This window comes from Gallus gallus, chromosome 4 (genome assembly GCF_016699485.2).
Source record: "Gallus gallus isolate bGalGal1 chromosome 4, bGalGal1.mat.broiler.GRCg7b, whole genome shotgun sequence".
Classification (NCBI taxonomy): Eukaryota; Metazoa; Chordata; class Aves; order Galliformes; family Phasianidae; genus Gallus; species Gallus gallus.
The window spans coordinates 1,122,695-1,135,056 of NC_052535.1; the positions used below are offsets into that span (position 1 = coordinate 1,122,695).

Sequence of the window (12,362 nt, forward strand, 5' to 3'; positions counted from 1 at the left end):
CTTTGTGCAGAAGACTCTCAGAACGGCTCACATAGGAAGGGACCCCAAAACCCATCCGTGGCCTCGGGCACCTCCCGGGATGGGGCGCCCCGCTCCGGGCAGCCCCTCAGGGACCCCGCAGGGAAGGATCTGAGCCCCCAGCGCGAGTCGGGATGCGGGGTGCGGCTGTGTGTGCTCCGGGCAGCTCCGCTCGGTGCTGCTGTGCCCAGGCGCCGGCTCGCAGCACGGCTCGCAGCACGGCTCACGTTTCAGGAACTTCGCATTCAGAGCCTCGGCTCACCAGCACGGCGTGTGTAAATTCCTGTCGTGTTTTGTCATGTTGAAATGCCAATTGTTTACTCTTTCGCTCCTTGCATTTTTATAAGCGCAAGTCATGATGACAAAAAACAAGGCTGAAAATTATGTTGAATGGCTTCGTCGGTATAAAAAACAACAAAGCTGCTCCGCAAACGTCTTTTTTTTTTTTTCTTTTTTCTTTTTTTTCCCCCAGCCCGTTTGAAAATAAATAATCTCCTTTGGATTTGGCACCGCGTGTCACCACGGGCGCGTTCCTGCTGTAGGACAATGGGCTGCGATTCAGGGAGCTGCCGCTGGAACCGCAGGCTCTGCTGCTGACCTCCCGAGCCAAAAAGCAGCGGCGGCGCTCGCAGGGAACGGCTCCGAGGGGCTCCGTTTGGCTCCCGGTCCTCTCGCGCTGATGAGCTGCAAAGCTGCAAATGGAAGCGTGAATTGGATTCGAAGGGCAGCGTTCGGTACCGGCGATGAGGACGGCTTCGTGCCTTCTTGCTGGCGCGAGGCTGCGGGTTGGGTCGGAGGGCTGAAGGACGCGGTGGGCGCTGCGGCGCTGCACTGCCTCACCCATGGCCCAGGGAAAGGCGCCGCTCCTGCAGTGCTGCCAGCATGTAATGCACATACAGCCAGCGTGTAACACACGTACAGCCAGCGGGGCGGTCACGGCTCCCCCTGGGAGCAGTTTGGCCCTTTGGATCGTGGCGCCCAGTGGGGCTTTGTTGTGCCGTGATGCGTTGCCGAAGGCTGCGTGGTGCTGCAGAGGGCTGCAATTAAACCCCCAAACCTATGCTATTCTTTATATATCCCAGCGCTGCTTTTCTTGTTCTTATTGCTTGTAGTTTGTATATCCAGCCCTAACTACGCTCCATCTGGGTCTCATATCCTGAAGAAAGCTTCCTACTTTATGATACCTTTAAAATGTATTTATATATATATCTACGTATATATATATAATAGGCAATAAAATGTCTTTATTCTTCCTTTTGCAGAGTCCTTTCTTGCAAAGCAGATTGGCTTCTGAGTAACTGCAGGCGACGTTATTTTGGTGATTCCTATTGTGTTCTCATGGCATTCCAGAGCGTTATTGTTTGGTGTTTCCAGAGAGGCTCTGCATGTTGCTGCAGAGCAAACCAGTGCTTTTGTGTGCACGCCTTTGTGTTTGCTTTATTCTGCTGACAGAAAGCAAGGTATCACTGATTCATTGCAGCAAGGCGTGCTTGGGGCTATTGTTCCACAGCTTATTTTGAGGTATGTTTTCCCCCGGGGGTTTTTCCTCTCTTTGCTGTTTGACCTTTCAGCGTCCTATAGAGATCTTTGTGATTAAACGTAGGGAGTCATAATGAGTTTACACGGTGTTGGCAATGTGAGGCCTTAGGATGGGAGTGCTGATAGTTCCAGCTTTGTGTGTAGCTACGGTGAAAGTACAGCAGGAGCTGCTGCTGCTTTGGCTGCAGGTGTGTTTGCGGGGCTGCCTCGCTCTGTTTTTTGGGTGGTCCTGTGTGGAGCCAAGGGTTGGACTCTGATCCTTGTGGGTCCCTTCCAACACTGGATATTCTATGATTCGGTCCTCGCTGCTCATGGTGGGAAGGGTTCTTTGCAGTACATCTGTGCTGTGACGCCGTCCCAGTGAGTGTTCTGCCCGGAGATGATGTCTCTCCCTGCGTCTCTCCCCCTGGCCGCTCTGTGTTTTGCAAGCTGGGTGGCAAACACCTGCATGTTCTGCTGGCACAGCCTCTGTTGTTGGAGACAAGTGAAAAACAAGAGGGTAGGTGAGGTTAACTGGAGGCAACGTGCAGCCCAACGGCCAGACTGAGAGCTGCAGACCCACAAGCTGCGTGCTGCTGTTAGTCACATCTCAGGGGCGGTGGGTGGGAGGAGCATCTCTGGCTCTTCAGCCCCACACAGCTGTGTGCTGGACCCAAACGCTGTTTTCACCCATGTGGGTGTGAGTTCTGTGTCTGAGAGCTCTATGGCCGGGTAGGGGCAGTGGGGGGGCATCGCTCTGGGCAGCTTTTTTGATGGAGCTTTTCTGGCTGTGCCATCCTGTGTGTGCTGCTGGGAGCACAGCTCCATACAATCGCAGCATTGCTGAGCATGGAAAAGCCCTCTCAGATCCCCACCCCCCACCGTGTCCATGCCCATGTCCCTCAGTGCACACCCCCAGGGTTGGGATGGTGACCCCACTGCTCCCTGGGCAGCCGTGTCCACATCTGACTGCTCCATAGAGAAGAAATTGTTCCTCATGTCCAATGTGAACCTCTCCCGAAAGTAGTACTGATGTTCCTCCTCCATCCCAAGGAAAACCTCCCTAAGCCCCTGCATGTCACTTCCCAGGCTCCTCTGTACGTGCTTTTTCCCCACACCAGCTGTGTCAGTTTGCAGTCCAAGCATGGAGAGCTGCTCTCAGTTTCTTCCTTTGGAGCTGTTCTCAGACTGCTCACAGATTCTGTGGTTGCCATCGCTGCCATAAGCAATAAGTTCTGTTATTTTCCTAAGCCTGACTTTGTGCAGTGAGAGGACGAGGGGTCTGCAGGGTTAGCTGTTCCACCTCCTTGTCCTTCAGTGCCCTTTTATGTGCTGTTCCCTGGGGATCACGGGCTTACAAAAGGGGGGAGGAGTCGGGCAATGAAAGCTTTGAATGGGTTTTACAATCACCGTATTCCCTTTCTTTGCTCTGGTAGTTGGGTGAGCACCGTGTGCTGCACACAGCCCTGTGTGAGCAGCAGGGGTCCCAAGCTGGCCCTAGTAGGGGCTTCTGTGGCCTATAGCTTCATACACCACCCTTGTAACTGCTCGTCTGTGAAAGGGGTTGGTTCTTCCCTGCTATTTAAGGGCTGCTTTTGATGCGCTGGGTTTTGTTCTCTGTGCTGATAACCTTTGGTGCTGCTTTTGGAAGCCTCTTCATTCCTTCCTTAGATGGTTAGATGTGCATTTGGTGTGGGTGTGTTGTTATGAATCAGTACATGCAGCTGAGATCCTTCAGTGTGGGGAAGAAAACCTCATCCAGGTCACCAGCAGTGCAGTGTAGGCTGAAGGAGGTGGCTGCCATAGAATCATAGAATGCTTTGGGTCGGAAGGGACCTTTAAGATCACCCAGTTCCAACCCCTCTGCTATAGGAAGGGACACCTCCCTCTAGACCAGGTTGCTCGCAGCCCCGTCCAGCCTGGCCTTGACATGCATCTCCTGTTTTGAAGGAGCAGGAGTACATGGGGCAGTGCCCCCAGCAATGGGCTGCTGCCACGGCTGCGCTGCTGGGCTGTGCACTGCTAACCATCACAGGGCTCCGGGGGCAGTGAGTGTTCTCCACCAATAGGAGGTTGCTGCGGAGAAACGTTTCCCTCTTGGCAAAAGCCGTGTTATAACGACGTACTTGCTCTAGGTTTAAAGTGTTAATGATGTGGTATGCTGAATTGGATTTAAAGGTCCCTGAAGACCTCTGAATCTCAGTAGCTAATGAGGCTTACAGAAGGGAGCTCGAGAGAGGAAAACTTACTGGCAGTGAGCAGTACTGGTGAGAGCTCCAGGATTGAGCAAGTTTTGCAGGGGACAATTAAAAGTGATTGCATCAGCGTTTGGGGCTTTTGCCTATTTCCAGCTCGACCCTCCATGATCTGTGTGTTGGCTGCGGGCAGCAAGGTGGTTTTTACTGGATTACCAAATAGAGAACAGAAATAACTCTCCTGGTACGGCTCAGCCCTGTTGGGAAATGCCCAGCTTCATCCTCTGCCTCGTGCTGTGCATCAATGTGCCCGCCTGGTTGGATGCCTGGGCTCTGCCAGCAGCCCTAACCTTGTCCTTGTCTTGCAGCTGGCCTTGCTGAACTTCTTCCACCCCGAAGAAAAGCTGCACGTGGGAGAAGGCAGACGTGTCCGCCGGAACAAGAGGAGTAAGGGCAGCGAGGGGCCGGATGGTGAGTCCTGCTGTGTTCCTTGTCTCCTCACCAGTGAGCAGGAGGACCTTTCCCTTCTTATCATTGTTGTATGCAGAATTCTGTTTGCAAAGGAGAAAACAAACAGCATTCGTGCTGCATAGTAGTTTCTGTATCATTTGGATTGCCTTCCAGGGTGTTAATTCCAGCAGCCCTTATTTCTCCATCCGTAGGCCTGGTGAACTTGTGCCAAGTCGTGCTGCTGGGCAGCCTTGCCCTTAATTCTTCCACAATACTTGAGGCTCTCCGGTCATTCCAGGTAGCTGTTTGTGCATGTATGCCCATATCTGTTGCTCTGTTAGCTGTAGATCATCAAGTAGCTCTTCACTGTCTATCAAATGACTGCGAACATCTGCATCACAGATCGTTAGCTGTGCTCTAATAGGACTTCAAGCACTCTGGAGGATCTCAGGTGGCTTCAAAGCGTGTGTTTATCTTTGAAAGCGCACTTTTAATCTTTAACCTGGGAAGCCGTGGGCGGTGGAGCCCATTGCTGACATCTGCGATGGAGCTGGGCTGGTGCGTGGGACATGGGGTGATGCAGGAGCAGCTTCCACTCGACGGGAGCTCCGTGCACGGCGCTGCCAGCAGATGTGTGGGGGGATGAGTCTGGTCCACGAGGCTGTCAGAACACCGGCTTCGTGCTGACAGATGTGCGGAGAGCTGCGTGGTGAGCAGGAGCTGCTGAAAGCCAGTGGGCTGATGGGGGCCTTTCCCTCACTGTGGTGCCAAAGTGAAAGCGTGCCCCTCTCCATAGCACTGCTGCAGCCTTCCTACGTGTGCTGAGCCCCGTGTGCTTCAGGGCTCAGCCATCCCTGCAATGCAGCATGCTCCCACCGTGTCTGTTTGGAAGTTGTTTTGACTGCGTGAGGTGATGGGGATGGGCAGAATTGTCATAGTGATGCGTTGTGTCCTGGTGAGCTTAGCAGGAAGGGGTTATGTTGGCAAGCAATTACCCAGTGTTTGGCTAATGCAGTTTTATTGGGTAGAGAGGTATTTAACAAGTGTCAGCTGCCAGGGAAGGAACTGTTCTGCTAACAGCCATGAAGTCAATAAACAAACAGAACTGCATTCTACCCCATGTGATTGCTGGGGTTTGTTTTAGGTTTGCGTGCAGGAATCTGGTTTTCACAGAAGGAAAATGAGTCATTTAAAAATACATGTACAAACCAATGATACTGGCATGGTGTCACTGTTTTATCCACGAGTTTTGCAAAGCTGGTCAAACCTTTGACCTCCAAAGAGCCCCCAGAGGGTAAAAGTGGATGCACTGCAGATCCCAGGGGGAAGGGGTGTGCCTTCCACTGAAGCCTTGAGAATATTTGTCCAGAATTGATCTGGAGACCCTCTGAGCCCTTTGCCACGTGCAGCCCGGAGCACAGGGTGCCACACAGCTGCTGCCCTTCCCACCACACCAGCGCTGCGCTGGGCAGGGAGATGGGAACAGGGGATGTGACACCACTAAGAGAGCATGGCTCCTTTCCTCAAATTTGTTCTTTTCCTTTTAGGAATATGAGCTTCCAAGGCTTTGACAGTGAGCGGGGCGTTTGGAGGAGGGGTTGGAGTTGGTCCCATCCCCTCCTTGGGGCAGGAGGTTGGGGTGCTCAGGAGGTTGGGATGCTCAGATGTTGGGATGCTCGGGGCTGATGAATACATTGGCTCGGTTTTGGTTGGTGCCCTGGAAGCACCTGAACAAAGCCAGGGTCGTGTCCTGGGAGGAGGAGGAAGAGGAGGAGGAGGATTAGGGAGAAGGCTGCCATGGGGCTGCCTTGCAGTACCATGAGCCTGGTGCCCATCCATACGCTGCTAAAACCAAGCTTGCACTGCTGAGAGCTACAGCTGCTTCTCTCTGCTCTTCAAGGAGCCCACTGCTCTCCTCGCAGTGCCCTATGGTGCCAACTCCACCAGCCTTAGCCTGCTCCACCCCATCCCTCTGCAACACCTCCTCTCCTCTTTTCCCCTCCATCCTTTCCATCTCGGTGTATTTATACTGCTGTGGAACCGCTGCAGCTCCCAGATGGACAAATCACTCTGGAGCTGGTAATTAGCAACAGTTGTGCTAAAAGGAACCATCAAGAATGTTAAATTAGTCCACTTTTAAATAAACTGTGTATGAAATGTTAGATCTCTATTCCCAGAGCTGCAGTAAAAGCACTGCTGGCTCTTTGCTAACAAAGCCAGAATATGGGAGTAGCATGGTTGTAAGTACAGAGACAATTCCGTGCTCTGGAGGTTATAAATAATGACAGAACATTTACAAAGCAGATGTCAATAGGACTCTTTAGAAAACACTGCTTAAAAAAAAAAAGACCCCAACAGAAAACCAGTTTCTTTTTCTCCTACTTTCATCTCCGTTCCCAGTGAGATCCCCGCGGTGCTGCTTTCCCGGTTTGGTTGGTTTGTGCTGTTGGGTTTGGGGTTGGCCTTTCTTTGTTTTTTTTAATCCCTTTCCTAGGTTTGTTCCTGGTGAGAAGCGCAGCTGATGGTTCCCTGCCCTTGGATGGGGAGCACGGCAGCTGGGGCTCTGTCCTTAGCTGACAACACTTTGGTTCCTACTGCTTTGGCAGTCATTGCCGCCGGGGAAAGTCCTCAATGAGCGCTCGTTGGTTTCAGTGCTGCTGGTGGGTTTTGCTGGAATGGAAACACGAAGGGCTCTTTGGCTGCTGCCCTCACAGCCAGGGCTGCACGGCGCAGGGTCAGCGGGGCGCCCACCCATCACCAGGGTATGGCACCGATCGGTGCGTGGCGCAGCGCTCTGCTCTGCTCTGCAGGGAGGTCACAAAGGGACTTTTCCTGCTCACTTCCTCTCCGTCGCAGGGGAAGATACAGAGCCCAGAACAATCGGTTCCTTTGTGCCGGCCCCTGCAATTCCCTGCAGCCCAGGAATTCTCAGAAACGCAGATGGATGAAGGGCGATAGAGCCTTATTGTGCTGGGAAACCATGGTGATGAGCACTCCATAAATAAAGAGCATTTCCTGGATACTGGAGCAGAGGAGACGGTCCCAGAAGGCTCCCCAGGACACACTTGCTCTCCTCTCATTCCCCCCGAATTTCCCTGTGATTTCCCCCAGCCCAGGAGGAGTTAAGGTACGCCAGAGCAGAGGTTGAGCCCTCACTGTGACACCGTCACCTCCCCGTGCTGACACTGACAGCACTTTCTGTTACCACGGTTAAAACTGAGCCCGCAGCTCCCCTACAGCCCCTTGCCTGTGGTATACCTGCACTTGCTGTGATGAGGCATGCCACCTGTATGGCTCACACAGCTCAGGCACTGCTCTGCCAGGACAATTCCTGGCTACAAACACAGTAATCTGATTGCAGACCACGGCCTGCTGTCTGTGCTGGCTTCTAACTGCTGTTTCCACAGAGGCACACCCAGAGAAGCCTAACAGCTGTTGGAACATTCAGAGTGACATCCAGGTGGTGGTTCTCAGCTCTCTTGCAGCAGTGGCAGACAAACACCGACCCGTTGCTGCAAACAAACGGAGGTGGAAGTTGGGTTCAGGGGATCCTCTCACTCCAGGTGTGATGTGTAAGGCAGAGCACAGACAGCAGAAACATCTTCAGCTCATCCTCGGCTCACACTGCTTGGAGCTCAGTTCTTCTGAAAGTACTCTTGATTTCTGAAACTGCTTTGAGGCCAAATGCACTGCAGTGGATGCTCATTAACGACCTTTGCTGAAGCCTCCCTTGGGTACCCATGGGCAGCCCTGGCTGTCCCGCAGCAGAGGCATCGTCTCAGGGATGCTCCATGTGACTCTGGGAGAGCAGAGATGCTGGCATCACAGCTCAAGCCTGGCTGTTATTGTAGCTCAAAAGGTTTGGAATCTACTTTCTGCAGCAGGGAGGTGCATTCCAGCAGTGTGTGTTGGTAGTGTTTGGGTGAGGCTGTACTGCATCAGACGGTGAGGAGGGACCGGAGTCTGCAAACCTATGGAGCCAAGAACTGTTCATTGAGCTCTGTTGGTGTATGGCTACCCTGATAGCATCCCTTCCAGCTGTGACCTTCCGCGTTCCAAAAGAAGCCCTGCTTCTTCAATATTCCTAACGCTGTGATGGGATGCAGCTCTGTGTGTGTGTCCTCCTGCTCTGGTCCCTCCCCATTCATCTCCTGTCCCGTGTGAGTAAGGTGGGAGATACCATGGAAAGATTCTGAGATGCAGAGGAAACTTGGAAGGCTTGAGAGGGAATTCTGCACTCAGAACTCCATCCAGGCTGTGCTTTCAGGTCCTTGTGCTGATTCAGCTTTTGGATGGGTTTCAGTCCTGTCCTGCCGGATCCTCAGTGCTAACCCAGCACCGTGCGCTGCTGCAGGCTGTGCTGGAACTTGAACTAATCTTTTAAACTTCTTTGAAAGCTGCGTGTTGAGCAGGGACCGATATCATTAGGAGTAATTGGTGACTCCATATGAACTCCACTTGTGAAAACTGGGGCTTTTCATAACGCCTCTGGTCAAATGCTGACGTTTGAGAATCTCAGTTTCTTCTGTTACAAAGCATGGCCCGGGCTAATGAGAACAGATGTTACAGCAGGGTGGGAATGTGATTGCATCTGAGCTATGTATGCATCTGGGCCGTGGATGCCACGTACCAGGCATTGTAAACGCTGACTTGGACTGGTGGTTGGTGATTCCGTTCCCACAGTGTGCCAGAGGCTCTATTGTCTGTCCTTGGGAAGTGTTTGCAGCTGAGCTCTGATTTCTGTGCACGCACTGCTCGCCGGCCATGGCCCTGCAGCACTCTGCAGGCAGACGGTGCTCAGCACACTCTGTGGTCCATCTGCTCACCGAGCTGTGCTGCTGTAAGAGCTGGCTGTTGGGTGCACGCCTCTCCAAATGGCTGAGGGTGCTGCTCAGGGTCTGCTTGGCAACTGCACACTCTGCCCGCTGCAGATTTGGGGCAGAGTAGTACTTATCTGGTAGCTGGCAGCCCTGCCTGTGGCAGAGGGTTGGCGCTTGCTGATCCTTGAGGTCCCTTCCAGCCCGAGCCGTTCTGTCATTCTATGAATGCAGTTATTTTCAGTCCGTAGCAGCCAGGGTGGGACTGAAGAGCCAAACAGAGCTGCAGCTCTGGCGACGGAATTGTGGAGCTGCCTTCAGTTGTGGCCTGTCTGTGTGCTCGTTAAAAACCCGCCCGCTTATACGAGACCAGATACATTCACCATAAAAAAAGGAAAAGTTGCACAAAGCTGCAGAGCAGCACCAGCGAGGAGCTCTTTGGGGACAAAGCTGTGAATGAGGCATGACAATTCGATGTTTTCATTAGGGCTTTGTTAGCCGTGATGTATAGCAACACTGTTGGGTTCGTAGCTGGTGCTGTTAATGTGAGCAAGGCTGGGTTCAGCGCTCGTTCATATGTCTGCTGTGATGTGAACGGATGGAGTGGGGCTGGCAGGGCCAGGGGGTGCTGTGCTGGGTCAGAACGCCGTCAGTGGGGTCATGCCAAAGGTGCAGGCTTCCCAAAAAGTGGTCTCTGTCTCTCCCTCGGGTTTCTTTCAGCTCCTTTTCAGATTGCTCCAACTCTGAGCACACGTGTGTGCACACGCATTTATCTTCAGCAACAGAGCCCGTGCAGCTCCGCATCATTAAACCGTCACATCAGAACATCTCGGAGCACTGCAGAGGTTTGCAATGCGATTAGATTGCAGGCAGCACGAAGGAGAGCCATGTGGGCTTGTGCAGAGAGGGGAGGGCTGGGTGGGTTTCCTCCCACCTGCACCGGTTCCTCAGGGCTGGCTGCCTTAGAGTGCATAGGAAATAACCCATTGCAGAGCGTCTTCCATCCGCTCAGCTCCAACCTTACTGCAGCGCCGCTGGGGAATCGCTTCTGCTGGAATTCGGGACATATGTTACTTGTTTATCTTAGTGGGATGTGACTGAAAATGTCAGAATGTTTTGTGTTAAGCAACAACCGAATAAAACAAACAGAATAAAAACACAGCTGTAATACCACGCTTTAAATAGTTGCATTCAAATATGTGGTATTGATAAAGTAAGCAATAGGGTGCAACGGTGTATAGAAAACAAGCATTGCGAGGCCGGCCGGCCAGCCAAAAAGCAGCCTTGAGATACTGGAGTTGGAAATAGTAATGCTGTTTGTCAGCTCTGCTGCAAAGCTCCAGCTCTTGGAATCCACCCGCAGCGCCCGAAGGGAAACAAAAGCACATCATATTCTTCCATAGCCAGCGAGAGTGCGGAGAAATGAAATCTGACGGCCGCAGGTTCTGCTGTGAGCCCCAGGAACTTGGCTGGGACTGCTGGTGTGGGAGCGGAGCTACGGAGGGCGGAGATTTATGTGTGATTGGTTTGGTGTTGTTTTGAGAAGTCAGCGCGGCGACGTGCTGCCAGCAGCAGTGGCTCTGCAGCTAATTGGGAGCAGGACGGTGTGTGTGCTGGTGAGCACTGCGCTGTGTGCACACCTGGATGGGGTCGGGAAACAACACAGCCCCTCGTGCTGGCAGTGCTGTGCTGATGCTGTGGGTGCACGCAGAGGGCTGAGCCCACTGCCACCTCTCCCGGCCAGCCCTGGGGCCCATCTTGCCTCATCTCCTTCATCATTGCAGTTTGCTGGAGTTTGTCTGTTTTTTGAGGCAGCGGTGGAAATGAGAACCTGCGGTGTGATGAAACCTTTGAGTTTCAGCTGTTCTCCCAGCATGGTTTTGAGGGCTGTTGCAAAGTGCTTGGTGGGTTACCACGGCCAGAAGGGACAGCCAGGAGCTGCCTGCTGGGCCTGTTGGTGCACTGAGGTGCTTACACCTGGAGATGGGACGCACGCTGTGCCTGCTGCTCTCTGAGGTCTGTCTGTTGTACTCCTGCTTCGCTGGGGCTCCGTTGAGCAGCTCTAACTGATGATTTTTTCCTTTTAATCTGATTAAAGACCATTGTAAAGTGCATCACAGCTGCCTGTCACTGTTAGCCGGCATCTCTGCATTCTTGCCTTTCACTCATGAGCTCGACCATGTTATTCCCATTGTGGAGAGCCTTGCTTTCTTAATCATCAGACCGGGCAGAAATCTCTCTGAAGCATTGGTAGGAGAGAAAAACAATGGTGACAGCAACAAACCTGCGAGGTGATGAGCTGTCATGCAGCCCAAGGCTGGCTGAGGAGGAGTACAGGGAGCTCCAGGGAGCTCAAGAGCAGCAGCGAGGAGCTGGGACTGCTCCCACAGCAGTGCATGGGCTCAGAGCAGCAGGGAGGGAGCAGGCTGCTACCCATGGGGCTCCCGGAGCAGAACGATCATCTGGATGACACATGGGTGTGGGTTTGTCCTCTGATAGATTGCTCAGAGGAGAGCAGTGAGGCAGCAGAAATCTGCTCTTATACCAAATTCACCAGCAAATAAATGATCTTCAGCCTTTGGCGCTGGTGCAGGAGCTCTTCTCAAAGCCTCGTGGCTGAGCACGCAGCGACCCAGAAGTGCCAGGGGAGACCTCAGTGCGGGATACTCCCCCTGGAGATGTGTGCAGACGTGGGGAAAGTCCTCTAGGGAGATGAAGAATGGCCTCAAAAGTGGATGGAGCCAAGGGAGTGCCTCGAAAGAGCACGGAGAGCTGCAAAATCCCCATCATCTTGAGGAAACTGGTTTTGAGTGTTAGTTCAGTTCAGCACAGGGTGGGGGATCAGAGCCGTGGCAGCTCTGACTTGGGGCCGAGCCTGGACTGGGCACTGGGCAATGCGTGGCTCCAGAGAGTGGCTGGGGTGGCACTGTTTTGTAAGCAAGGACCCCCTGAATAGCGGGACGTGGGGTGTGTGGTGTGTGGGAGGCTACAGTGGAGCATCTCAAAGGAGTGAGAAGAACAGGACAGTGAAGGGTGACTGTATCCATGCGTGAGTATGGAAGTGTTTAAAACCATAATTGGAACAAAAGCAGAGAGAGGCAACAGTGGTGGCTGAGAATAACCGAGCAGCCCAGGGCTCTGCCCTACGTGCTTATACACCAACTGCACGATTCCATCCTTTTCCCCCACTCTGTGCAATGAGCTCCCCTTCCTGTTCTGTAGTATATTCAGTATATTTGGATTTACTGAAGTTACTCCAGGCCTTGTACCTGGGACGTCCCATCCCACGCTTGGCTTCACCCCTTCCTCCTGCCACTGCTGACAGCATCTTTCCTCCGCTCTCAGCAGGAGACCTCCCTTCCTC

At 53.0% G+C, this 12,362-nt stretch overlaps 1 protein-coding gene across 3 annotated transcripts in view; it reads left to right on the top strand.

Annotated features, from left to right (window-relative positions):
- The window catches only part of EDA (ectodysplasin A), a 57,473-nt gene that overhangs the window by 29,319 nt on the left and 15,792 nt on the right, over window positions 1-12,362 (top strand). For all 3 annotated transcript variants that reach the window (XM_015278334.4, XM_015278335.4, XM_015278336.4), the window contains exon 2: window positions 4,100-4,202. In XM_015278334.4, the coding sequence (XP_015133820.2) occupies window positions 4,100-4,202 (103 nt within the window). The remainder of the gene's footprint in view (window positions 1-4,099; window positions 4,203-12,362) is intronic.